Source organism: Ictidomys tridecemlineatus, chromosome 11 (assembly GCF_052094955.1).
Source record: "Ictidomys tridecemlineatus isolate mIctTri1 chromosome 11, mIctTri1.hap1, whole genome shotgun sequence".
Classification (NCBI taxonomy): Eukaryota; Metazoa; Chordata; class Mammalia; order Rodentia; family Sciuridae; genus Ictidomys; species Ictidomys tridecemlineatus.
In genome coordinates, this window is record NC_135487.1 from 36240339 (window position 1) to 36268268 (window position 27930).

At 41.3% G+C, this 27930-nt stretch overlaps 2 protein-coding genes across 6 annotated transcripts in view; both read right to left on the reverse strand.

The window, feature by feature from the left end:
• The window catches only part of Bend5 (BEN domain containing 5), a 46668-nt gene extending 33681 nt beyond the window's left edge, over window positions 1-12987 (reverse strand). Inside the window, exons 1-2 of one of the 4 annotated variants that reach the window (XM_021720327.3) lie at window positions 12561-12700; window positions 7528-7673 (exon numbers count right to left, since the gene is read on the reverse strand). Coding sequence is in view for 1 of the 4 variants with exons in the window: in XM_005318015.5 (XP_005318072.1) it covers window positions 12561-12786 (226 nt within the window). In the remaining 3 variants the exon portion in view is untranslated. Of the gene's footprint in view, window positions 1-7527; window positions 7674-12560 lie in introns of all 4 variants that reach the window. The other 3 variants (XM_005318015.5, XM_021720343.3, XM_021720351.3) reach the window with 3 other exon arrangements.
• Window positions 1-27930, reverse strand: part of Agbl4 (AGBL carboxypeptidase 4) — a 1323233-nt gene that overhangs the window by 234506 nt on the left and 1060797 nt on the right. The window lies entirely within an intron of this gene.

The window sequence follows — 27930 nt, forward strand, 5'->3', positions numbered from 1 at the left end:
TTGGTGTGGATTTTGAACAGAGAAGGAGTCATTCAGACTTACAAAACTAGGTGATATTTGGATAGAGAACAATCCTCAGATTACCTCCTTCAACTCTTTCAAAATGCAGACAAAAAATAAATGGGTTTCCAAATGGTGAAGTCTCTGCATCCATCCGTGTATCAATCAGGCCCAGGGATAAAGGAGGAGCAGATCACATGAAGTCCCCACCCTAGACAGTTCACCATTATGCAAGGTCAGAAATTATCAGCATTTACATGAATATATGAGAACCTCAACAATGTAACCCAGGTCTAGAGCCTTTCCTCCTATGTGTCAGCATAACACTCATTGAAAACTTATACTCTGCAAAACCAAGGCTAGGTTCTGGGGACATAGGTGAATGAGCATCCAGATGGGGAAACAAAATAGTTCATGAGGAGCTTACCGGAGAATTCCAACATGGAGATGAATATGGAGGAATAACAGCTAAAGGATTTCAGGAGCAAGAGAGACCACTTCAGGTGTAACCATGGAAGGTTTTTGAGAGGAGGTGGCATCTGAACTAGACTCCTTACTTCTGAATGATCTTGGGTAAATTAACTTTACTTCTATGAGCCCACTTCCTCATCTGTGACTTGAAGTAAATAATTCCTACTTACAGAATGCTGTGAGGAAAATCAATTCCATGTTAAGAACCTGAGAAGAATTATTGGCATTTGAAGAGCCCATCAACATGAAAGGATAACCACTTAAGGACAATGAAAATGTAGACCACACAAGGTGGGGCAAAAATAGGAATCATAAAAGTTAGGAAAATACTTAAATTGAACCACAAGAGATGGCTCAGCTATAGACAAGAGGGAGAGGTAAGGGAAGAAGGTAAGGTGGTTGGGGGAAGAGAAGAAATTGCCTTGAGTGTCAACTTAAGAATTGCTGAGGGTCAGTCTGCAAGTTGTGGAAAGAACTAAAAGTCAGACAACCTGCATTCTAGGTCCAGTTCCATCACTTCATAGGTGTGAGAACTCAAGTAAGCTGTGCTCTTCTGGTCTGTCATTTTTCTCTTCATGGGAGTATAACTCATTCCCACCAGTTATACTCGAGGCTCCATGCTCTTGTTTGCATCTGGAATGCCCTCCTCTTTCACTGTCTGCTTGAATAACTGCCCACCCTCCACTCATCTCCTCCTTTCTTCTCAAGGGTCCCATTACACACTATAGATGCTTTCTTCCATAGTCTATTATCTCACTATGCTGCAATTACCTCCTTAGAGGTCCCTCTTCTCTCTAGAGTGTTAGTATCCTCTAGTGGGCCAACATTATAGGACTAGCCACACAATAGGGACTCATCAAACAAAAATGCTTAATGAAAAAATAATTTCAAAAAGGACACTTCATGTGCTTACTTTAAGAAAGCACATGAAGCGATAATCAACATCATCAGCCATTAGGAAAATGTGAACCAAAACTACAAGAAGATATCATTTTATACTCAGGATGGCTAAAATTGGGAAAAATGGGAGAAATGAGGAAAAAATAAGTATTGGGGAGGATGTGTAGAAATTGGAACCCTCAAACACTTCTGGTAGATGTGTAAAATGGGGCAATCATTGTGGAAAATAGTTTGGCAGTTGCTCAAAAATTTAAACATAGAATATTCTGTGTTTGATATGACCCAGCAATTCCACTCCTAGGTGTGTACTCAAAAGAAATGAAAATGTGCTCCCACACATAAACTTGTACGTGTGCATTCAGAGAAGCATTGTTCAAAATAGCTGAATGGCAGAAACAACCCAAATGTCGAGGAACTTGTCAACTGATAAACGAAGTATGGTATATCCATACAACAGATATATTACTCAGCCATAAAAAGAAATGATACACTCATTCATGCTATAATATGGATGAATCTTGAAAATGACTCTAAGTAAAAGAAGTTAGACACAAAAGTCATTTATTTGATGACTCCATTTATATTAAACATCCAGAATAGGCAAATCTATAGAGACAGAAATTAGTAGTTGCCAAGAAAACGGGGAAGGTGCCAATGGGAAGTGACTGCTTAATGGGTAACAGGATTTCTTTTTGGATGATGAAATGTCCTGGAATTAAGTAATGGTGAGAGTTGCAGAATATTATGAGTACCATAAGAAACAATGCATTGCACATACTTTAAAATGGTTAAAGTGTTGGATTTTATGTTTTATTAAAAGTACTTCAACTATAAAATAGGCTACTGTTTGTGGAGTGTCTATTATGTACAAGATGCTATTGTATGGCTCTTCACACGTATCACTATAACTCACAATAACCCTGCAAGAAGGCATCATTAGTCACTTTTTTTTTCAAAAAGGAAGAAATGAATCTCAAAGAAATAAAATCCTTATCTGAAGTTACCCAGCAGGGAAGGTGCAGAGCCAAGATTTGATGAAGATCTATCTGCCTCTATAAGCTAAGCTCCATCTCCTCTAAACACATGTCTAGAACATTCAGCCAGAATAAATACTGAATGAATGAGTGAGTGATGGCTATAGATGAGGACATCCACATTCATTAGTCTGAAGCTTAAAGTAGAAGCCCACTTTACTCTTTCCTGCCAGATACTCTGTCTTCAAGGAGTCTCCAGAAAGCAGTAATCATTGCCAGATGCAGCAGAAATTGGTGGTAGCCAGGCCTCAGAGCTTGACTGGGTTCTTTGAAAAGTAATCTGAATAGTCCACTACACTCAGAAGTGACAGGAGTGAACTCAGGAAAGGGACAGAAGGAAATAGTACCTCCTACCACACACCACTTGATTTGGATCTCCACTATCTTGATGTTTGGCCAAAGGGGATGTTGAGATTTCGCTGAGAGCCACCTCATGGCCCCATCATTCTGCTCTTCAGTCTTCTTCATGAGCCATGTTTCCTGCATGAGGGTTCTGAAGACCTGAGGCCTCTGCTCATCCATTTCTGAAGGCCATGAATGGTTACTGAGCCCCTGTTTGAGGTTAAGCACTATGCTAGGTGATCTTTGTGTTTTGGGCCCTATCAACTCAGTACATGCCAAGAATCTCAATCAGAATACAAGGTTTGACTTCTGGGAGATGCTGGTTTACACAGGGCCAACCTCTCATCTCTAAACCTTCCTAATCCTCCTCCTAAGTTGAAGGTAGATATCTCGCATCCACATTTAATCCATAGAAGAATATTATTTAACAAAAAGTGGAAAAAAATGGTTGGGAGAAAGATGCCCAGAATCTAAAAAAAAAAACAACCTAGGCTTTTGAATCAAGTGGCCTCAGAGAGTTTAGAATTCTGGCTCTAACTGCAGGAGGGAACTTAGTTAGGCAAGCAACTGAAGCTGTCCAAGTCTCCTATTCATTATCAGTAAAGTAGGATAAAGAAATGTGTCTAGTTGGTCTGGTGGCACATGCTTGCAATCCCAGTAGCTTGGGAGGCTGAGGCAGGAGGATCATGAGTTCAAAGCCAGCCTCAGCAATTTAATGAGGCCCTAAGCAGCTCCGTGAGACCCTGTCTTCAAATAAAACACAAAAAGGGGCTAGGGATGTGGCTCAGTGGTCGAGTGCCCCTGAGTTCAATCCCCAGTACAAAAAAAAAAATGTTTTCCAAAGAGTTAGCACATGTAAAACACCAAGCTCGATGTCCTCCTTGTAATAGATGTCAATAAATAGTGGCAGGGAGCTACCCCTGTGGGTTATGTGTTTGGCTTCTGTCCCACAGCAAAGAGAGCCACTGTAGGTATCTGACACAGATTGAGACAAGATGAAAGAGATGTTTTAGGAAGATTTATGTGGCAGTGGCAAGGAAGATGGATGAGATATGAGGAAGAGACCCAACATAGGGTGACAAGGAGCTATAACTCTTGACTGGTCACATTTATGAAGGTGAACAGTGGTGTGGATCATCTAAGACAGCAAATATTTCATGTGGCATTTTAATGTGACTTTGGAATATGTTTCTGGCTGTGACTTCCTAGAAACCAAAGAAGAAACGTGCAGTTGACTGAGAGGGATGAAGAAGTTCTCTGATCAACTTGCTTTTTTACTTGTTTCAAACTTAAAGTCAAAGAATCATTTTTAGTGTAAACAGAAATAAGTATGTAGCCTCTGAAGAGACAACTTTCACCATGCTAATTTTCTGACTCTCTTGTCTCCAGGGCAGGAAACGCCACCAAGGATTTGAGCATCACCTGTCCCCTCCTTTCTCACTCCTATGATGTAAGCTAGCTGCATTTATCCTTTCAACAAATGTTGATCAAGTACCTACCATGTGCCAAGTTCTGCACCAAATTCTTTATGAACATTACTATATTCAATTCCCACAGTTAATGAATTAAAGCAAGAACTGAGGTGGCTTTCCTGTGACATAAACAGCAGGGGTACAATTTCAAACCAAGTCTACTTGACACCTAGACCTGTTCCTAATTAGCTACCTAATTAGCCTATAGGACAAAATAAAAATTATCAAGTTGTAACTTTTTCAATGCAACGAAAAGGCCCATATTGGCTGTACTGATATGATTTCCAAAGTATCTGCCTTTCTCAAAAATTTTCCTACACCCTCAGAGGATGCTGTGATAAATTCCCAAATTGAACTAAACATTATATAAAGTAGGATTCACTTCCGACTCCTGAATTACAAAGCTTATCAAGGCCACTAAGCTCTAAATAGTCTCCCAATATAGTCAGTCTCTATTCAAAGCCATGAAGAAATTTTTTGTTAAAATATGGTGAAGAGATGCTCTTCAAAAACACAACAGGACTTGGTATTTGGTATTAATCTGAGAGGCACAAACATCCCATTGAACTTATCACTGGGGGAGAAGTGGAGGCATGGTAAAGAGCAAAAGGTAGTTTAGAAAACCGAGGCAGATGCTTAGGAAACCCAATGCAAGATTGTGTTCAAAAGTGAAAGATCTGTAATATACAGTAAAAATGGAAAAAAATGTTTTCCTGATTCCCATTTTACATATAATCAAGCTGGATAATTAAAATAATCAAATGTCAGAGAGCTTAGTGTAGTGTGGGTCTGTTAGCTAGGATGAGATCCTAAAAGGCTAAACATAAAATGTTTAACAAAGGTTCTGTCTTGTTTTATAAATATGTATATACAAGTTTAAAGTTTTCATCTGCACAAAAACTCTGTGAAGTCTGATGTTTGCATTAAAAACAGATATAGCACAGGAAAGACAGGCACAATGCATTCTCTGGCCTATGGTGTTTATTTTTATAAAATCCAAAGCAGACAGAATTCTCAAGTTTCATGAATAATATCCAGCCAAGACAACAAAAAGAAGAGTACCCTGCTGTGGGGGTACCAGAAAGAAATCAGGAGACACTGGATTGAGGCCTGGCTCTCACTGACTTGCTGGGTGACCAGTTCTCTCTTTCTGTTTTCTTTTCTATGAAACATGGGAACTAAAAAACGTCAATTGGTCCTTCAGCTGTGTGACTACTGGCCATCCAAGGGCCTTGTGGGTCTTTCTCATCTGTGCAGTACACGGTAGGAATAGATGATATGTAAGATCCTGCTAGGTGGGCATGTTTGAGAAATACCCAACAGGAGCCATTGCCAGGCTGCTTTAGTGGGTCTCCTGGCTCTCGCCCCCACCACCTTGTCATGCCATTCTGCTGGGTGTTTTGTCTAGCTGCCCTCCTGTGCTTCATCAGGACTGTTGCCAGGTGGCCCAGCACAGTCATACAGGGGCAAACAAGGGGAAAAATGGTAAGCCTTCACTGCTTAAGTCAAGCCCCAGAAGGACTTAAAACATAAAGGTTAAATTTTAGACGTGAATGTTCTTACATTTGCTTGTTCCTCTTAACACTCCTTTCCACAAATGGTGGTGCCACACCTACACAGACTGTTCTTCTCTCAGCATCTATTAGCTCACCATAGTTCCTAACAGCTGTCAGTATTTAATAATTGCTTACCACATGCCAGACTCTTCTGCATATTACCTTACTAAATAACATAGTGGGCAACTGATTACTATCTCTATTAGAGATGAGCACCTGGACCTCAGAGAAGTGAAGTCATCTCCCCAAGGTCACACAGCTTATAAACAGATAAGTAGCAGAGTCACAATTTGAACCCAGAGTATTCAACTTTAAAGACCATCCTCTTTCAGCTCTCTAACATTCACTTCTTGGTACTTAAGGAAGTGACCTAGAAGTTATCTAACCAAACTCTCCCATAGTGCAAGATTCCATTCTAAAATATCCCTGACCTGCTTGCCACCTCCTGAGACAGGGAGCTCAGCACCTGCTGGAAGCCCTTTCCATTATTCATCTGTTCTCTCTGCTATTATCTTGTGTTCACTAGCCCAGGAATTCTATTCAGTGCCCCTACCTTTACTTTTTGGATCCCAAAGAACAAGTCTGATCCTCCTCCATGGTATAAATGGAAAAGTACCAAAATATCCCATGCAAATCTTTTCTTCTGCTTATATGTTTAATTGCCCTATCCTATGCCTTACCAGTGATGAGTTCAGCGGAAAGGTAGTTGCTGTGCAGTTACAAGAAATATAAACCAACCCAGATCTGAGATCCAAAGATCTCTCTCCTCATTTGGCTTCCAGAACACCATAGTTCCTGGTTATCCCTCGATTTTCAGTGTATCTGTGGCTGCTCCTTCCCAGTCTTTTATGAGCTCTTCTCCTCAACTGTGCTCTTACAAGCCACTGTTCTGAAGAGTTCTGCCCTTTCACATTTCTCTCCCTCTGTGACATCACTCCTCTCATGGCTAATGACTTCCAAATTGAGATCTTCAGCCTGGGGTTTTCTTCTGAACCTCAGGCCACATGCCCACTTGCTCTTCTGGCATAGCTGCCTTCATGTTCCATGGGCCCCTAGGATTCAGCAGGTCCAAAACTAAACAAGTCACCTGCCATTCCAGCTAGCTACTCTTCTAGTGTCTGAGACAAGAAGGCCCAGATCACCTCTTCATCTTCACACATAGCCTTGCAACCAGTCAGTTAGCAGGTGCTATGGAGGCTGCTTTCCTAATATATCCCAGATCTATCACAGCCATAGCTTGGGTCTCAGACCTTCTGATGGAGAGACACATTTCTCTACCAGCTCAGTCTATGTGGAAAGACAGCCCACTACCTGACATCTACAGAACTCACAAAACAGTTGTTTGAATAACCCTTTTATGAGGAAAGCGAGAAGCCCTATCTCACAAGGATGTAGATAGTGTGTGTGCACTGAACCTGGAAGCTTGTGGGTACTTAATATATAATTGGCAGGCAAGGAACAATACATACTCCTCCTTAGGCATTTCCCTTCAATATACAGCTGACTACATAGCACAACTCAATACTTGCAGAACTTAAATGAGCCAAAAAAAATTTCTTCGGGTTGTGTATGTTTTTCTGGTAACAACAGAACACACATCTCCTGTCTCTGATAAGAATAAACAGGTAGGCACACTGGAAAGAAAACTGGTCTTAGAGTCAAAGACCTCAATTTGGATTCCACCTTTTTTTTTTTAATATAAAAGCTAGTATACTTTTGAATAACAAGATATCATACAAAATCTCAACTTGCCTGGGAAAATTTTTTCTTTCAGACTGTAAGCCAGAACTCTGAAGCACTCCGTAGCACATTTTATTTAGTTGTAACAAATACGTGGTTCTTGAGTACTAAAAACTCACATCAGACTCAACCTTCAATGGTTAACATTCCAGTAGAATCTGCAACAGATGACAGCAGGCAAGTTCCAATCTTTGCTCCAATGTATATCAGCAGAATATGTCAAAACCTAAATTAAAAGTTTTCACTTGCTTTTTTTAAAAAATAAATCCTTTGGTTGGCAGTCTCCCACTGATGACATGCAACAATCTTTGCATATGAAATCGGCTAGTCCCCTGCTTAGCTGCTAACTTTGTAGAAGTTCCAAAGCATTTCTGGAGCAAGTAATCTATTTGGACTGACAATGCCAAGCTGGGACCTGAGCCCTGAATGAGCTAAAATTACCAAAGCAAGAAGAACGTGGCTTTGGAAGCTATTTCTCCCGAGTGTGGGGTTTCTTTTAGTTGAGGGAGTGATAAAGAATGTTGACTTTTTCCAGATGAACAAAGTTGAATGAAACCTCAAAAATCCTGTTGCAGGTTTCTGTTCTAAAAAACAAGTTGCTGCTTCAGAGGTTCCTGTCCCCTCTACTTCCTCTCCCTAAACATAAAAATGCACTTATCTCCCTAATGTGTAGGAGTTCAATACAGCCCAACCAGTGGGGACTATGTTCTGGGTTCTGCAATGCCCAGATAAGGAAGTCAGGCCCCTGTCCTGGAGGGGTTCACCGTCTGGCAGGAGGAGAGGTACATGGAGGGCAGCCCAGTCAGAAGATGCTATAATCCATCTATCCATATATAACAAACAAAATGAAAAGAGACTACTGCCCTCACATGAGGTCAGAGGGAGGTATAGGGAATGCCCCAGAGGCAAGGTCTCCTTTCTCATAGCACCCAATGGGCTGGAGCCCACTAGAAGGTGAGCTCCACTAGGCAGAGGTCCCTTATCAGACAATGATCCATCCATTCTGGCTGGCTCAAAGGAGTGCTTGAGGATGTGTTCATAGAGTAGCAAGAAATGCCACATTTCTAGGGCAAAGGGGAAGAGTAGGTGAGGCTAGAGAATTAAGGTGGGGCTGGGGTTGGGGCTGGTCTATGGGATTCTGAAACTTTTATCAGCAGGAAATAAGGAGCTACAGAAGGTTCTAAGAAAAGTTGTCAATTAAGCAACTTGAAAAATGGATTTTGAGACATGGTGATCAATTTGAAGGCTGCTGGTTTAGACGAGTAGGAGCTGAGGCAGTGCTAGTGGAACTAGAAAAGAAAAACTTAAAGTTACCAACCCACCTAGAACTGCCTCCTTCCCTGTGCATCCTTCCCTACTGCCAGGCTCTTACCCCTATTATTGCATATGTTGGGGTGACCAAACAACACACCCCATGAAGATAGTGCCCATTTGACTATCCCCCTGCACACAACACTACATAGCTGAATTTGAAAAATTCACCCCTGTCCTCCCTGGGTCCTGCCGTTATTTTCATCCTAGTGCCTTGGGCTTAGTGCCTTGGTGTATCACTTATTAAAGCACTGGGTTGGCCTACAGGAAGTAGTAAGGGAACCCTTGACCACAAGGAGAATTTATTGAACTCAAACAACAATAATAATATAGGTGTCCACAGAGAACAATATAGAATGTTAAGACTAAGCCTAGAGGAACCAGTTTTAGCCCCTAACACCACAAATGCCGATACCATGAACAGGCTGGATTGCAGTTAGATAATGGCCAGCTCTCCAAAAGGGTGGTTCTTACTTTTACAACCTGCTTGGCAAAATAAATGAGTGTGAGGAGATATCACACAGTTCAAAGGCAGCTCCTGTTCCCAGTAGAGGGAACAGGAGTTCTTTTGAGAGGATTTCCTCAAGCAAATGACAACTGAAGGGTAGGACAAAGAGGCATATGTAGAATGGAGGCTGGTAGCAGAGGAAGAGGAAGAACAGTGGGATTGAAAACTCAGAAACTAAGATTGTCCTCTGTTTTGAAAAATGGCCTTGAGCTATCTATGTAAGCTTCATGGACAGCATTTTCTTTCCTTCTCCTCATTCCAAGCCATGCTATGTGGCTGATAGGAACCTTAGCTACTTTACCAAGGAGACTGCCAAACAGAGGCCTGACCCTGGAGGATCTGTGCTCCATTTCTGGCTGCCATTTATTAGCTATGTACCTGGCAAATGTCTGCATCTCAGTGTTCTCATCTATAAAATGGAAATAATAATCATAGCAATATCTACCAAAGGGTCTCCAAGAGGACTAACAGAGATACAAGCACATATAAAGATTGTCAGTGAAGGTGGGACTTTATTTTTCCTTGTACTAGAATTATAATTTAGTAAGAAGAGAGCCATACACTAGGGTCCAACACAACTGAAGCCATGGCATAAGCCACTGCGGGTGGTAGAGTACAAAGTCCCATAGCAGTTGGCCTTTGACACTTCTTGGGAATAAAAAGAGGTACATTTATTTAAAACAGTTCTGGATTGGCCTGGGCAAATACTAAGAAAGATACTTCTCACTTGAAAGCCATAAAGTGGCCCTGTTGCTACCTCTGAAACCATTCTACTGGAGCCAGAGAGGGAGTAATTAATAGAAATCTATTTACATAAAGCCACCTCTGCCTTCCCCTTGAAGAATCACCTCCTCATACTTCGTGCCACAGAACAACTGTATTTATGTCCAGGAGATGCCAGATGAACTCTTTAAGATGAAGTTGCAAGCAATTCTCGGAACCACCAAGTTTATGTCAAGATGGGACTCCAAGGCACACAGGAGAGTTCTCCCAGGATAAATAAATTGTCAAACTCACCCTGGTCCTTCCAATTAGGACCCAGGGCAGCAGCTTCAATATAAAAATTAACCAGGTGATTGGAATTCCAAATGTGGTCTAGTCAACATCACATTTTTTTTCTTCTCCCAAGAAAAAATTGAGAGGTAGTGGGAAGCACTCTATCTTACTTTGCTCAAATGAGTGCTGCACTCCTTTGTATATATTCTGATAGTTTCTAGATGTTGCCTAGATTTTTTTTAATAATCCAAAAAAATTAATCAACATTTCAGCTTGAAGGATGAATAGTTTACAGGTTCAAAATTTGTTGTTCTCAGACGACAAGTATGAGTATCTGACTTAGGAGGACTTTAAAAATCAGATTTTAAATGTTGATTTTAAAATCAGAGATGGTGTGGGCTGCCATGTGCCTAAATGGTCTGTCTGCAGAGCCTGGAGGGCCATGCACAGTGTGAATGAATGAATGGGTGGATGGATGAACAATCTCCAAAGGAGGAAGCCAGCCTTTACACACTAAAGCCCTTGTCGCTTACTTCCTCTGACATACATTCCTTCCACTGTCCTGGGGCCCTCTCAGATCCAGGAGTATGACACAATCATCAAAAAGCATGCTTTCTTTTCTTTTAGCAAAAAAAGAAGCTAAGTTTATAACCTAGTTACAATTTCTTCAGGCCTGTCTTCTTGGGGAATAAATTTCTAATCTCATTCTTTAGTAATTAATAACAAACAAAACAGCAAAATAAAACCTAATCAGCTACAAAGGGTTCCCTTTTCTAAACCCTACTTCCATTTGCTCAGTATTTCTGGGGGTGTCTGGTGGTAGGTGGGCCTATAGTCCTATGCCCCAGGGCTTACAAGGCAGGTGAAAAGATTACAGCTTGTCAAAAAGAGGCCCAGGAGGTGTTGTTGATCAGCATACAGTTCGGCTCCACTCCCTCAAACCTCCTTTGCAGAGGCAACATAAGGTGGTGGACAGGAAACAGTCATGAGGCTGAGCTCTGCTATACTACTAAACTAACTTGCCACAAGATCCTGGGCAAGTCACTATATGAGGTTCATCTTTTAGGCTAAATGGGAGGAAGCAAAGGAAGCTGGAAAAAATAGAAAAGGTCTACAAATTACAAAACAATGTCTTCCCTTCTGTTCCTAACCCTGGTGTTCTCTTCTAAGTAGGAGGTAGGGTGAGTGACTGTGTGTGCCCACTCTAAGTAAGGCACATTCTTCTTAACCAGCAGCAGCTAAAAGGTTGCTTACCCAAAAGGAAGTGATATTTTCCTGTAGCCCACAAGTCTGCATTTAAGCCTCTTAGAACTAGCTTGTAAAGAGGGCCAGCTGTCTTCTCTTTACAAAGGAAAAGGTGCCTCTCAGCACAAGCACATGAGGTGCAAGGGCTGGTCTTGTCCTATCACCAACTGAACTTCAGTGTCATCCTCTGTCAAATGAGGATGAGACCACCTGCCTTGCCTAAGTCTCAGGCCCTGAGTAAGCAGGGAGGGCAGGTCCTGTGGTAACCTGACCTAGAAGCTCTTTCCTGGCTTCTAACTCTCACTCAGAGAGCCTGTGGGTGATTTCAGAGATGGATGTGGAAGCTGAGGAATGCCTTAGAGCTTCTTCCTCCTTACCTTTGCTACCTCACTGGAGAAAGGCAGGAGAGTGGTGCCTAGTGCACTGAGGTTCAAGGCTTCCTTATCCAGTCTAATGAGGGCCCAGATGGGACAAGGATGCCACAGATTCCTTTGGGAAGGAGAGATTCCCACTTAAAGATCAAACAATATGTGTCTTACTCCTCACTCCTAGGAGATGCTAAGGGCCTTAAAGGGAGAGAGACCACTTGAGAAACTTGAGACAGAAAGGAGCAGAGAAGGAAGGAACAGAGACAGGTAGAGAGAAGGTGAGAGAGCATTGATGGTACACACCGGCAGGGAGAGAAATGGAAAGTGAAGCAGCAGGGAGAATACAAAGAATCAGAAAGAGGACAGACAGATGAAGAGATGAAGGCAGACTGACAGCGCGGGAGTGTCAGGGAAGCAGGAAGACAAAGGGGACCCTGTGGTCTTTTTAACTGGTCTGGTCCCTTACAGACACTCCATCCCTTAAAGAGAAGCCGGATAGGCAGGAGGAGGAGACCAGAGCAAGCACTGACTCCCCAGGCCCCCTCTACCCAGCGCCCGGCCTCTTCCCATCTGGCCCCCGCCCGGGTCCCACCGTCCCTCCCAGCCCGCTCGCTCACCTGCCAGCGCCAGGATCTGGGCCTTGTGGAGCAACAGCGCGCCCCAGTCGCGGGGGGCGCGCGGGGGGCTCTCGGGCCCGGCGCCCAGCTCCTCGGGACCCCGGTACACCGCGTACACCTTCTGGTTGTCAAAATCCAGCCGGGAGCGGGGGCTGAAGTCGCGCACGCACGACACGGGCAGCGCGTAGCAGACGTTGTCCTCCAGGAACCGCACAAAGGCGTACATGGTGGGCGCCGGGGGCGGGCCCCGGTCTGGCTGGTCAGCCCGCTGGGCGGGCGCAGAGGTGGGGTCGCGGCGGGGGGCGCGGGCCGCGCTGCCGGGCCGGGGGGCGGGGGCGGCTCCCCGGGACCGGGCTCCCCCCACTGTTATTGTTCCTGAAAGCACCGCTCTGCCAATCGGCTGCTTTCGCCTGGGCGCGGAAAAAGGAGGGAGGGGGGAGAGGGGGGCGAGGGGCGGATAAGGGGGGTTTGGAAGCGCACCGCCGCTCGCAAAGTCAGACCGGAGCAATCACAGCCGGAGCGCGATTCGGGTAGGGACGGGGAAAGAGCGGAGAGATGCAATTGCAATAATAATAAAAAAATAACAACAACAAATAGCATGGGGTGCGGTGGAAAGCATTGACTAAAATTCGCGCGCTGGGCTAGAATTATATAGCCTCAAGGATCTCGGTGCAAAACAAATTGCATTGCAACAAAACTGCCTTACAAAGGAGAGTGTGTGAGAAATGAATGCAGCGAGAGTGCGTGGGGGCAATCCTAAAGTGTAAACTTGCACTTCTTGCAAGCGAGCAGAAGTTTGGAGTCTTTCAAATTTAGCCACCCTCTTCAGCTTCTTTAGTCCACAACCCCACACCTCCCCCCCTTTCCTCTTCTTTTTCTTCTTTTTTATTTTTTTGGCAAAACTGCCAGCACCTGCTGTGGGGAGGGTCAGTCATCCAGAAACATACCCCCAAAGCTGCCAAACCAGTTTTAGCCAGAACTAAAACTTATCTGGGCTTTCCAGTTGGACCAGCTGGCTGGGGTGGTGGAGGGCTTGTGAATGGCTGCTCTCATACTAAGGGAGCAGTGGCACCCCTCTTCCCTAAGGTCTTTTGCAACAGAGATACTCCTCCACAGCATGCCTGCCCCTGAGCCAGGACCAGGTGGGCTGAAGCAAGGAGTAGAAGGCTCTGGGGGCTGTGGTAGAGACTAGACATTGCTGGAACACTTTCAGGAGATCAGGAATATTACTCCACTACTCCATGGAATAACAGTCTTTACTCTATCCCTAATTTAACAGTGGGAAGACAGGAACTTGGTCTCCCCCTCTCACTCCCCACAAGACTTATGTATCAGTGGAAGAAACTAAGGGCTCTGCACTTGTAGCCTCAGTGGGCTTTGTATCAAATATTGCTACTTAGATCCACATTGCCTAGCTCGGAGGGTCTCAATGAACCTTGGATGAAAAAGAATAAGTAAAAATCCACATTAACCCATCTTGGGGATTGAACCTAGGGACAATCCAACACTGAGCTACATTCCCAGTCCTTTTATTTTTATTTTTTTTATTTTGAGGCAGGTCACACTAAGTTGCCTAGCTCATTCATTCTTTTATTCAAGCAATCAGTATTCATTAGGTATACACTGCATGTCAGATTCTGGGATATAGAGATGAAAAGAAAGGACAAACACCTGGATTCCTGGACCTTGTAATGTTAGTGTATCAGAACTTGAGCCTCAGTCAGATTCCTTTGCCAAAATTAGGTTACTGTATGAATAACACACCTCCCCCCTCCTTGCAACCTTAACAATCTAGTCTGGGAGTATTAAGAAAACATAACTAGTAATGAGATTATAGTCAGAAAAGTATTCTTATAGAAGAAGGCTTAATAGAGGTAGCAGACTTAAATATTATATTAAAAATCATTTTAATGAATTTAACCTGTAACAAAAGACAAAGTGCACCAACATGTCAGTGATTCTGTGAGTTTCTAGTATTGGTGGGTGATTTTGTTTTCCATTGTACTCTTATATTTATTTTCTTACAGTGTGTATACTGATATTCATGTCTATGTTTTCATACAATATTACTTTATAATAAAAAATTAACATTGTAAAATTAAAGGACTGTGCTCACATTTCAGATCAGCTACACTAATGATGAAGAAGATGTCAAACCTCCCAAATTATTTCACTGTGATCTGGGGAGTACTTTATGCTATACCAACACATAGCTCTCAGATCCAAATAAATCAGATCAAATTCCCTCAAACCAACCCACTGGTATATATGCAGTGCCAACCAGACATGAAGTTGTTCTGATGCAGATATGGATCATTTTGCCCCACACACTTGTAGAAAAGAGAGTCACCACTCATGAGTTGTTCCAACATATTTACCTTCCTTATTATTATTTATTTTGGCTGATATTAAGTGAGTTTTTATTTTAAGAATTCATTTCTATGGTGGTCAAGTGGATGTAATGTGTAGTAAGATTTCTGATAATTCACAAGACAGATCAGGCAGAATCGACAAGTGTTTATTAAAAAGTCCATGAAGTTCTAGATAGTGTTTGCAAAATGATTTCAGGTACACCAAGGCCAGTCTCCTCCCTGCAGCTAAATGAGGGTCAATCCCAAAACATGTTACCAGCTTCGTCTCTCATCACCTTTCTGGACATAGTACATTCCAGAGTATACTATAAACTATTTGACATTTCCCAAGACAGCATGTTTAAGCAGGTCCCTAACCCTTGTGCTTGCTCTGTCCTCATTCTGTTGAAGTTTTTCCTCACAGAGTGTATAGGGTGACCTCAACTTACTGTGAAGACCAGTTCAAATCTCATCTCTTTTGTGAAGCTTTTCCTAACCATTCCATACTCAAATAGTTTTCTGCATAGTTTTCTTTCTTTCTTCTTCCCTGCTCCTTTCTTTTTTCCCTCCAGATTTTTCTTTCACTGGTAGGTTAAAATTAGTTGTCTTAATAGGATCTGTTGTTAACATATTTGTACATGCACATAATATAACAATATAATTGGGTCAGTTTTCTTCCCAGTACCTCACCTCTCCTTCTCCTCCTCCCTCCCCTTGGTCTCCTTCATTATTGCTGGTCTCCCTTCTTTTAGTTCCATTTTTTCTCTTTAACTTCTATGTCTGAGAGAAAACATACAACTCTTGACTTTCTCCGTTCAGCTTATTTTGTTTAATATAATGCTCTCTAGTTCTATCCATTTTCCTGAAAATAGCATAATTTCATTCTTCTTTATGGCTGAGTAAAACTCCATTGTGTATATATACCTCATTTTCTTTATCCATCCATTCATCAACAAACACCTAGGCTGGTTCCATAGTCTGGCTATTGTAAATTGTGCTGCTACAAACATGGGAATACATGTATTACTATAGTATGATGACTTTAATTCTTTAGGATAAATACCAGGGAGTGGTATGGTGGTTCCATGCCTAGCTTTTTGAGGAATCTCCATATGATTTCCATAGTGGTTGTACTAATTTACAGTCCCACCAACAGTGTAAATCCATATCTTCTCTAGCATTTATTATTGTTGATATTCTTTTTAAAATACCTTTATTTCATTTATTAATTTTTTTATGTGGTGCTGCAGATTGAGCCCAGTGCCTCACACAAGGCAAGTGCTCTACCACTGAGTCACAATCCCAGCCCTTATTGTTGATATTCTTTTTTTAAAAGTATTTTTTAGTCGTAGATGGATACAATGTCTTTTATTTATTTTTATGTGGTGCTGAGAATTGAACCCAGTGCCTCATACTTGCAAGACAAGTGCTTCACTACTGAGCTACAGCCCTCAGCCCGGGTATTCTTGATGACTGCAATTCTAATTGGAGTGATATAAAATCTCAGGGTGATTTTTATTTGCATTTCCCTAGTTGCTAAAGATATTTAGCATTTTTCATATATTTGTTAACTTTATATTTATTCTTTTGAGAAGTGTCTGTTTAGTTCATTTGCCCATTTATTAGCTGTGTTTTTCTTATGTTTGAAGATAAGTGTTTTGAATTTCTATATATTATGGATATTGACCCTATGTTGAAAGAATAGGTAGCAAGGATTTTCTCCCATTCTATGGGTTCTCCCTTTATGCTCTTGTTTCCTTTACTGTGCAGAAGCTTTTTAATTTGATGCCATTCATTTATTAACTCCTAGTATTATTTCCTGATAATTAGGAGTCCAATTGAGGGAGTTATCACCTACATCTATATGTTGTAGTGTTTACACCACATTTTCTTCTAGCAGTTGTATAATTTCTGTACTAATTCCTAGGTCTTTGATCCACTTTGAGTTGCCTTTTATACAGGGTGAAAGGCAGGGATCTAGTTTCATTCTTCTCTATATGGATAACCAGATTTCAGGCAGACCTCTTTGTACTATTTTATTTCAGAACCTTTTATACCCACTCTATTATGAGAGCTCTTTAAGGCAAATTCTAGTAACTTCAGCATTTCAGGTACCTAGCCTAGGGCTGGGGAGCAAATGCTTATAGAACAAATGTATTAAAAGGAGACACAGAGAAAGCATGAATAACAGATGACTTCCAGGGTTGTTCTTAAAAGCCTAGTCCTCCTTTTCAAAGTTGGAGCTGAATCCCAACTCTGTCTTTCCCATCCCCAGTGACCCAAGGGCCAAACATTGCTTCCACTCCTGACCAAAATAATCATGAACATATTAAATATCACTGTACCCTTAGGTTCAAAAAAATTCTCCTTGCCCAAGTCAACATAAATCATTATCATAAGGGAGTAGTTCCATTTCCCAAGAACCTTAAAAGAAGAAAAGAACAGACAATGAAAATGGATGCCAACAGAGTCAAATACACACAGACTCCAGTGCATTTTGCATATAGGTTTACAGAATGGATTATGGAGAAGCAATGGCTGGCACAGGATGCTCAGAGACACCACCCATGGACAACAAAGACATCCAGTTTCTGCTTCCTGTATGACTCACACATTCAATCTACTGACACAGGTCACATGGAGAACCACTCTGTGCCATACTGTGCCTCCCCCTGCCCCCACTGGGTGAAAACTGAGTCACAGTACCTCTGCTTGGACCAGAGACCAGAGCCCCAGGCTTTATCCATCCCAGAAACTCAAGATGTTGGTGATTCATCCATTGGCAAGCAAAGATAGTTCAAAACTACAAATTCCTAACTTAAAGAGGCCATTTAAATCATCAACTTCAACCAAATCATGGTTGAATCCTCTCTTCAACATTCTTGCCAAATGGTCATTCAAATGCCTTTGATACAGTTCTGATGTCAGGAAGTTTACTGCCATCCCTTAACTTTTGGATACTGCTAGCTGTTAGAAAGATCTTTCCTTGCACTGAGTCTTTCACCTTGTAGCTGCCAGAATAGGTTTACCAGAGTCTCGTGTCAGCCCTTCAGATATGGGAAAATTCCGGCTCCTGTCTCCCCTGGATCTTGTCTGTCTTGTGCACAGACATCTTCACTTCCTTCACCTATCTCTCCTAATAGGACCTGGGTTCAGCGATGATTATTGGAATATATGCTTGTCCTTCCAGGTTTACTGTGACCATGCAAGCTAGGCACTGTCTATAGGTGATAAAATTTCACACCAAATCCTTGAAAAGAAGGTTATTAACCCCCTGACATAGTCAAGAAAATTGAGTCTTACGCAGAAGAGTTTGGCTCTAGGGAGCTCTGGAGAGCTCATGGTCATTTTTTTTTCATTTTAGTCAGCTTGCCCTAGCAGTGTGGGGAAAGCCTGGAGGGGAGGCAAGCGTGGGGAGAAGAAGCCTGTGATGAGGCTGCCTGTCCTGTCCCACCCCTCCCTGGCTCTCTTTTTCTGTGTGCCAAATGTACTTTGCCTCTCATCCAAGTCATTTTAATGGAGCAGAAAATGTACACATCTGGGGCAGCTTTTCAGCTGCGTCTGCGTCTCCATTATGCTCTCCTGTTGAGTTCTGCAGATCCTTGGGTTCGTGTCAAGCTCCTTTGGCTAAGCCAGCTGAAGCATGTTCAGTGGCAGCAGTGGGACTTATGTTTCACATTACTGCATGGAATTCTCAATGTACTTTGCAAAACTATTTTAAGGAGACCTGGGTTCTGTGAATTTTTAAAGCAATTGGAGCGTGTCTTTTCAACCTCTCTGCTAATGATTGATCACATTTTTTTCATGATTTTGCCTTTTTTCCTGTAATGTTTCCTTTTCAAGTCTCTCCCTTTTACATTTTTTAAAGACTTTTTTTTCAGAGTAGTTTTACTGAAACTAAGAGAAAGACACAGAGATTTCCCATATGCCCCTTACTCCCCATACATGTAGCCTACCCATTTCCAACATCCTCATAAGAGAGGTACATTTGTCACAACTGATGAACCTACATGAACACATCATTATCACCATTAATGGCTTACATTAATGTTCACTCTCAGTGGTATATATTCTATAGATTTAGGCAAACGTATGATGACATGTGTCCACCACGATATATAGAGTATGTTCGATGCCCTAAAAATTCTTTGTGCACTACCTATTCACCCTCCCCTCTACCCCTAACCCCTGATACCCACCAGTGATTTTTCTATTATCTTTACTTCCCTGAGTCCCAGTTTTCTCACCTGAGATGATATTGTGTAACCAAGGCAGGTTCACCAGGGAAACTTAAATGGTATTCCAATCCTAGGTCCTATTTCCTGAAATCTGGATTTAGTGAGTCCAAGGAGGCATGGGTATTGTTTTGTTTTGAAAAATCCCCAGATTAGTCTAACATTAGACAAAGTTGAGCACCTCTGAGTTATAATATTTTAAGGTAACATATCAGAGAGTCTTATCAAGTCTTAGATATTACTACTATTTTCTGGGAAAATTTTCTGAAATGTCTGTGTAACATCAGGCAAATTTGATCTCTGAGTTATAATTTCTTCATCTGAAAATTGACATGTGATTTAAAAATAAGACAGTATATTATAGTTTTAGGCTCTGCATCCAAATTATGGTCTATTATGGGAAGCTTTACCATACTATGTGTGTACCATGGTCAAGTTTCTTAAGCTCACCAAGCATCATCTCTTTAGTAGAATATTAATACAACTTCCTAGTTTTGCTATGAGTATTAAATGAGATAATGCATGTCAAGTGTTAGGCACAGTGGCACATAGTGAGTCTTCAATGAAATGATAGTTGCTACTTTTGTTATTACATAATTATTATTATAGTTACTATAAGAGTTCTTGTCCCTATTCTTACATAGAGTAGGGTGCTCAATAAACTTTAATTCAGTAAAATTGACTATAGTAAGCTAAACAATACCTCTGATTTTCCAAGAAGCACCCCAGAATGCCTCTATCCAAGTGCCTTCCTCTTTAATGTATAACCTGTAGTCACAGGTCACAGTTACCAAAGAAGCTCTCAGATCTCAAATGTTTAAGATTCTCTGAGGCTATGGGTCTTGGCCAAACCTGCAGAAAACACTTTCAAAATATTGTGTTTGTGGCCTTTAATTCTTTCAAATTGACTTTGTTAAATATTTTTTAGAAGAAATAAAAACTTATGCATTGTACAAAATGTAAACTGCAGAAACATGTATAGCAACCTGAAGACTTGTGAATGTGCATCTTGGCTTGAACTTCAAGCCAACCACAGTCAAGCCCAACAAACTAGATTGTGGCTACGTTATGAGCTCCTGTGGGTCACAAATGAGAGTTGGTCAGCTGGATGATCTAAATCCCATCATTTTACTCTAGCAGTGTGCACTCTATGTAAGCAACACAAAACAAGTGGATTCCCATTGTTTAAAGAAAAACAAAAAGAAGATGAACAGAAGAGATTGTCATGAGGGAACAACATTTGAACTGGTTTTGAAAGGAAAAAAAAATGGGGCTACATTGGAAAAATGCACTTGCCTCAATCCTGAATTTCAATTGGGTGCCAACTGGTTTGAGTTGCTGCTTCTGATTCCCCTTTTAAATTCATTCATTCTGTGTTTTTTCCTCAGGAAAGTCCTCCCTGGCTCTGATCTCCCTTGGAGTGTTGCATACTTGGATGATTTCTAGATTTCTTAGAGTTTATCACAGTACATAATTATGTATTTATTCTGTGTATGCCAATAGATCAAAATCTCCATTAGAAAAAGGACCCTATCTATTTTCCTCACTGTTGTATCCTAGCATATGGAAGACCTTAAATAAGCACTTACTGAAAGAGTATGTATATAAAACATAGACCCTGGAAAAGAAAGAGACCCCCAGAGGCAAGAAAAGAGAGGAATACCAAGAGCCCTATTTAGTTCCTCTGTCTCATCTTCTTTTTGAAAGTATCTCTCTGTTTCTATGTCCCCAACATGTCTGGTTCTCACAATCAGGCTCAAGAAAAACCCCTTTTCTAGTTTTCCCTTTGCATGACTAAAAAGGACAACATTTTCAAAATGTTTTTAAAAATATGAAGAGAGAACAAAATGGAAATAACTATAGAAAAATGCATAGAAAGGAAAAATAGTCAAATTTACATCACACATAGTTGACATACACTAATATGTCATTATTTGCCAATAATGACAAAATAGTATAAGGAAAGTTACTGACAATGGGCCTCCCAGCAAACAAGATGGTGATCCTGCATCATTCCACAAGGATAGAATTCTTTCTCGCTCTGCTGTTAGCTTGAAGTCATTATAAACATCTATTCAGGGTGATCCCTGCAGCATTCTAGTCTTCTACTGATTCCAATATTATTTGAATTATCTTCCCTCAAAGAGCATATGTTAGTTCTCTGTTCAGCCTCTGTTCATCCAGTGACTCAAAATGCCTGCCCTTCACAGGCCCTTATAGGACCAGAGTATGACTATTCTGTCATTTATTCCTATGTTTTTGTTGGATAACTCTAGGTTACCATTCTGGGTCAAAGGTACAAGTGAGAATACCATTCTGAGGGTTAAGTCATCTTAGAAGTAGCCATTATAGAAGAACTATGAACTCTGGACTATTTTCTTAAGTATGTCTCGTAGCCACACCATAAATTCAACACAAAATCATAGGAAAGGCAATGAAGACAGAACTAACAATTATTATTTTTTTTGAGAGAGAGGAGAGAGAGAGAGAGAGAGAAAGAATTTTTTTTTAATATTTATTTTTTAGTTCTCGGCGGACACAACATCTTTGTTGGTATGTGGTGCTGAGGATCGAACCCGGGCCGCACGCATGCCAGGCAAGGGCGCTACCACTTGAGCCACATCCCCAGCCCAGAACTAACAATTATTGATGTTCATGACAGGCACCATACTGGCTGCTTAATATATTAGTTCTTTTATTATTTACAGAATACACCATAAGGTCTGTACAATTATTATCTCCATTTTTCTGACAAGGAAACTTATGACTTGGAGAGGTGAGAGAAGTTGTTTAAAGCCACATAGAGAAGACTTAAACTTGTGTTTCTTTGATCCAAAGCCTGGATTTCGATAGCTGTTTGGAAGCTGACCTTCCTCAGTTTCCCAAGGCAGTGAACTGCTGAAAATTGACTGTGGGACTAAGTCTCTGCTGCCCTTCTCCAAGAGGCTTGAGTTTCTACCTAGATATCCAAAAACTAGACCTTATGGGAAATTCTAATATCTATTATCCCAAGCATTCATATCTTGAGTAACCAATAATCCTGTAAATACTCAAGATTTAAGGGCATTTTCTAGGGTTTCTTAAATTATGGCCTCTCTATTCCAGAGAACTGAATTTTTGAAGCTCTCTGAGGTTACCAACTGATCAAGCAGATTCCTCTTGTTTTATATCCTCTGTTAGTAGTGGGCAGGGAGTTGGTAATCACCTAGTGTTACAGGGTGGGGATAGAGGCTTCTCTGAGTCCCCCTCAAAAAGGAATCAGCTCCAAAGCAATCTCTTTGAGAAGTGTTCAATTTCCTCCCATGCCTACAAAAGTTTTTCACCCTGCAATTGATTGGGTGAACCAGAATAACAGGAATAATAGCAGGGGACGGACATTTAAGGAATGCTTGCTTTGCCCCAGACTTTACATGAATTTTTCATAGGGCAATCCTGGGTGATGACAGATACTGTATCATGCTTAGTTTCATTTAGAAAATCAAAGCATGCTAGGTTATTTGCCCAAGGTCACAGAGGAGTAAATGGTGGAGCCAAGATTCAATCCAAGGTAAACCATTTAGCTCTAGAGCCCCACCCCTGCACTTCTACCCCAATTCTAGATCCCTTTGAGTCTTAATCTTGCCTCATTGAGAGGTCTTGTGCCCTTTGGCTAGGATGGGGAGATGCTGGAACATATATTCTCAGAGTTTCTTCAGGGATGGCCAGGCCCCTTTGTTCTGTCCAGGTAAGATCCTGGCAGGTACTATCATTCACTTTCCAAGAAGTACTCAAGAGTCCCTTGATATTTACATCCTATGTCATGGTATGTGGGAGTATAAACCAAGTCACAACACAAAGACTTACTTTTGTTTATTCAAGACTTATTTAGTAGCAAAAAATGGTCACCTATTAATGCCAATCAAAAATTTAAAAGCTCTTGACTTCTAAGGTTTTATTCTGTGATGGCAAAAGGATACATTTTTTTCTTTTTTGGTACCAGGATTAAACTCAGGGGCACTGGATCGCTGAGCTACATCCTCAGCCATATTTTATATTTTATTTAGAGACAGAGTCTCATTGAGTTGCTTAGCACCTCACTTTTGCTGAGACTGCCTTTGAACTCGCGATTCTTTTGCCTCAGTCTCCCAAGCCGCTGGGATTACAGCTATGTGTGTCTGTGCCCAGCTTATATTTTGTTTGAATAGCTCTTTTTCATTTATTCTTTTAGTGCTGGTAGTGGATGTTTTGGAGTATTAGAATATCAAAGCCCTATCTTATCAGGCACAACTTTTTTATTTGAAAAATATATGGCAAAAATAAATGAAAAAGAGATACTCTGCTAAGAGCAAGGTATTTTTTTTTTTCTGGGACTTAAGATGGACAGGAAAAAGATCCACATGGGTACATAGGAATTCTGGAAGAGCGGCTACAGAGACGTTTCTCTTAATTGGTAGGCAGAGTAAGTAACTGAAAGGATCCTACCTCCTAGCCTGTTAATGTGCCCTGCCATATTGGTGGTCCACTGAACGGTCTGCAGTCACTGAGCTCTGCTTCTGGCTCTGGGATCTATTCTGGAAAGGTAGCACTTTTCCAAAAGTGAAAAGTGCATGGGCTTTGCACTCAGTTTCGGGTTCCATTTTTGCTCCACTACCAAGGTGCTGTGGGACCTTGGGGAAATCTCTGACTCAGGTGTTTGACCTGTCAGAGAGAACCTGATACAGTTGTCATGATGTTTAATTGATACAGTGCAGTTGAAGTGTCTGGCAAGCACAGTGCCTCTCACATAGTAGGTTTCCTAATATTGCCGTTGTCTTTTTCAGTTTTGTCTTATAGATTCTCTATTTTACTTTTTTTTAAGAAGTTCACAAGGTAACAACAAGGCCAGATCTCTAGGGTGAGTTAATTTGGGGTCAAGTATTATTTCCTCTGTCCCTGATGGCTGGGCAGTATCATTGCATGTAGGCCACCCACCATCCCTTCCTGGCCAGTGGGACGGTCTGCCTTATTTAAGAAAACTGGAATCTCACCGAGATCTCTACTTTTATGGCATTTGGGGACTTAAGTTGAGTTCAGGATTTTATTGTCTGCTTTTATAATCGTGTCCTGATTTTGCATATTTAAAGCATGCCTTTGGAATTGTGAAACACAGTGTTCTCAATCATAAAAAGGATGAATTATGTGTTGCCTTTCTGTTTCCCTTTCTGGATTTTCTTCTTATCTCCTTGCATGAATTTTTCTGTGATGCCCTGCCTTGTCCTAACTTAGCCAAGACACTAGCTGTGGAAATTTTGGCAAAACTCTTAACTCCCTTTAGACTCTTACTTGTTCATTCATTCATTTACTATTGAATGATTTGTTGAAGGCTTACAATATGCCAGAATCTCTATTTAATACTTGGAATACAGTAGAGAAACACACGAACTAGTTTCCTTATACATAAAATGGGAAAATGAAATGTCTTTTAGGATTATTGAGAGGACTAAATGAGATAATACTTGGAAAAGAGAAGAAGAGGCAAAGAAGAGGTTACAAATTTATTGAGCTTCTTATTCTGTCCCTAGTAATGTCAGATGGTTCACATACAATACTCATAATAACCTCAGGAAGTGAATGCTATTATCCCTGTTCTAGAGACACACCTATTGAGGTTCAAAAAGGGAAAGTGAGAGCCCAAGTCATGCACTGGATTTGAGCCTGGTATGAAATCCATGTGGTTCTCACCTGCTATATTTCCCAGTGGTCTCTGCACACTGCTGATCATTCAGTAGGTATGTTAATTCCTATCACCAACTCCATGCAGAGTCTGGTAGGCTAGCTCCTCTTGCTACTAATGATAGTAGAGTCAGGGCTACCTGATCAAAAATCCAAATTCCTGTTCCCTGATTCCTTGGGGAATAAGAGGAAAAGAAGATTCATAAAATGAGAGGAAGGGAGACATTAGGCTCCCTGGGGAAGTCACTGGGGAAGGACTCTGAGGGCCTCTGGCAGGCAGATTCACCAGCTCAGGAGACAGCTGTAACATGGACTCTTGGCAAGAGGAACACTCTCTTTTCTAAGCCAACCCATCTTTTGCTATGACCTTTAAAGACGAAATATTTAAAACTCTATCTCTTTGACTTGTCTCCACCCCAGGTGGAGGCAAGCCTCAACTACACAAAAAACAAGGTGTCTTTTCCCTCTTGATATGCTCAATGTCTATCCAAGAAGAAAGAGTTTGCCAGAAAATGTTCACTTAGGGCCTGCACATTTTCAAGAATCTGAAAGCAGAGTAGGAAGTGAAATCACTGTGCTTACAGTTGGCAAAGGGGCTGAAAATTGCCCCTAAACTAAACAATCTTGATCTATACACCCTTTTCTCTTCCATCTCTCTTTTTGGATGGGTCACAGCAAGAGAACATAACAGATTTAGCAGCATAGAAGCCAGGCAAGAACTGTCCACATGTTTTTAACTTCTTTTTGGTATCAAGGAAAGATCATGCCAGAGAGTGCTTTTGCCACTGGGAAAACTTGTGAGGGTTACCAGAATGAAAAGACAGACACGGGAGAAGCAAAGCTGAGCTTTGCATGCAAAAAAGGGAAAAAAGGAAAAAAAAATCTTTTTCCTTGGCATAGAGAAATTTCATCCTGAAGGTTCTTTTTTCCACTTTTCTTGGCATTGTAACAAACACCTTAAAATAGAGTCATAAAACAGAAACAGATTCTATAGAAGCAAGAAACCTAGACTAGTGACTTCAGAGAACTTATAGCTCAAACTTTTTGTTCTATAAAACTAAAGCCAGAAGGACAACAACTTATCCAAAGTTGAGTGTTCATCATTGACCAAATCAGAACTGGAGCCAAGCTTCTTGTGGGCCTTTCCTCTTTCCTATACTGCAGTGCTTTCTCTTGATTATAGGGAAAGCTTTTAATAAAGGTTATCTTGTCAACTCCAAGGGCATTAGCTTAGCTAATTCTAGAGAAGCATATAATTCAACATTGCCAAGGCTTAGCACTGGAAGAAGGCTCTCTTGGCTGGAGAGAGGGTGGTAAAAGGACCTGCTAATTTTCTCTCCTTAAGTGTCACCTGCCTTTCAGAGCTTATCCTATTTCCATCTCCATGCTCTTCTGTACTTACACTCTATGCCCCCACACCTATCAAGGGATGTTGTTGATTCTCTAACACTCTGACCAAAGCATGAACCCAACCTATTTGGAGGGGGGAAAGTTTACCCTGAAAGAAATTGGGGTAGTCTTACAAAGAGACTTCACTCAAACAAAGATAAAAGAAAAAGCAGTAGAATGTAGCAGAATGATCTGAGCTCAAAATCACCCAAACTCAAGTTTAAATTATAGTTCTAAATTTTATATGGTTTCCTCATCTATGGGGTAGGGAGACGATTTCTAGGACATTTGATAAAATTAAATGAAAGATCATACAGAAAACATATAGCACAGATCTTTGTGTACAGTGGACCCCGATATTCACAAAACATAAAAAAGTACTGATATCAAAAACACAGGCTTATGGTCAATCATTCAAAAACTATATCCTGGCCCAAACCCTATACCAAGTAGTGAGACAGAGACAAACAACAGTCATCATCCTGCAGGAAAAATTTTTTTCATGGGTATTATGGATTGAATTGTGACCCTCCTCTCAAAAAAGATATCTTGATACCCCAGTATCTGTTAAAGTGACCTTATTTGGAAATGAGGTCTTTTCAGATAGAATCAAATTAAGAACATTGGGGTTTCCCTAATCCAATATGATTGATGTCATTATAAGAAGAGAAAAATACCCTGTGGAAGACAGAGACACATAGAGAGAAGGCCATGTGAGGACAGAGACAGAGATTGGAGTGATGTAACTGCAAGCAAGCTAAGAAAAAACAAAGGATCAATGGCCACCACCAGAAACTTGGAAGAGACATGGAAGGGTCCTATCTAGTGCCTCAGAGGCTCTTCTGACAGCTTGATTTTGAGCTTCTAGCCTCCAGAATAGTGAGAGGATAAGTTTCTGTTGTTTTAAGCCAACCAGTTTGTGGCAGCCCTAAGAAACTGATATAACTAAGAGATTGGCTGGGGAGCAAATGTACTCATTGCAATAGAAGAAGAAAGTTATCCAGTTCCCTGAGCTGAGCATGTTACACTTTATTATGTCATCTTGGTTAAATCAGGAAGGCTTCCTGGGAGAATCCATGCGGGTGGAAATATGCATTCTTAGAGGTGGTTTGTCTCCAAAGAAGGCAGCCTGTGCCTGTCTGAGGATGCAGGGAAGGCTTCCAGGAGAGGCTGGTTGGGCCTAATACCTGAAGGATGAATAGGTGTGAGAGGCTATGCAGGCTAGAAAGTCCAGTGTATGCAGAGGCAGAAAAGTGTGAAGTGTTTTTAGAATTTTTTTTGTAGACTACAAATATTTAAGCCTTGTTAGGGTATGGTGTTGATATTCATCTGCCTTCTAGACCCCCTCCTCTATCTCAATGTCCCAGAGATACCTCATACTCAAAATGTCCCAAATTGAACTAGATCCTTTCTAGTTTCCATGACTTCTCTCACTTGGCGAGTTATTCCCCAGCCCCCAGAGTAGCCTAGCTAGGGTCTCTTAGTGCCATCATACTCAACTCTTGGAAATGGACTTCCTCTTCATCCCTGATTTACACAATCATTTCTGAGTTTTACTATCTCTGGTTCTGATGGATTCTCACTTGGCATAAGCTTCCAACTCTCCAGCTGTGCCTCTCGGCCATATTCCTTCCAGCCAGGCCTCTCTGCCAGATAATTAATGATCTGTAAACAAATGCTTAATTGCACCAGGGGAGCACATAT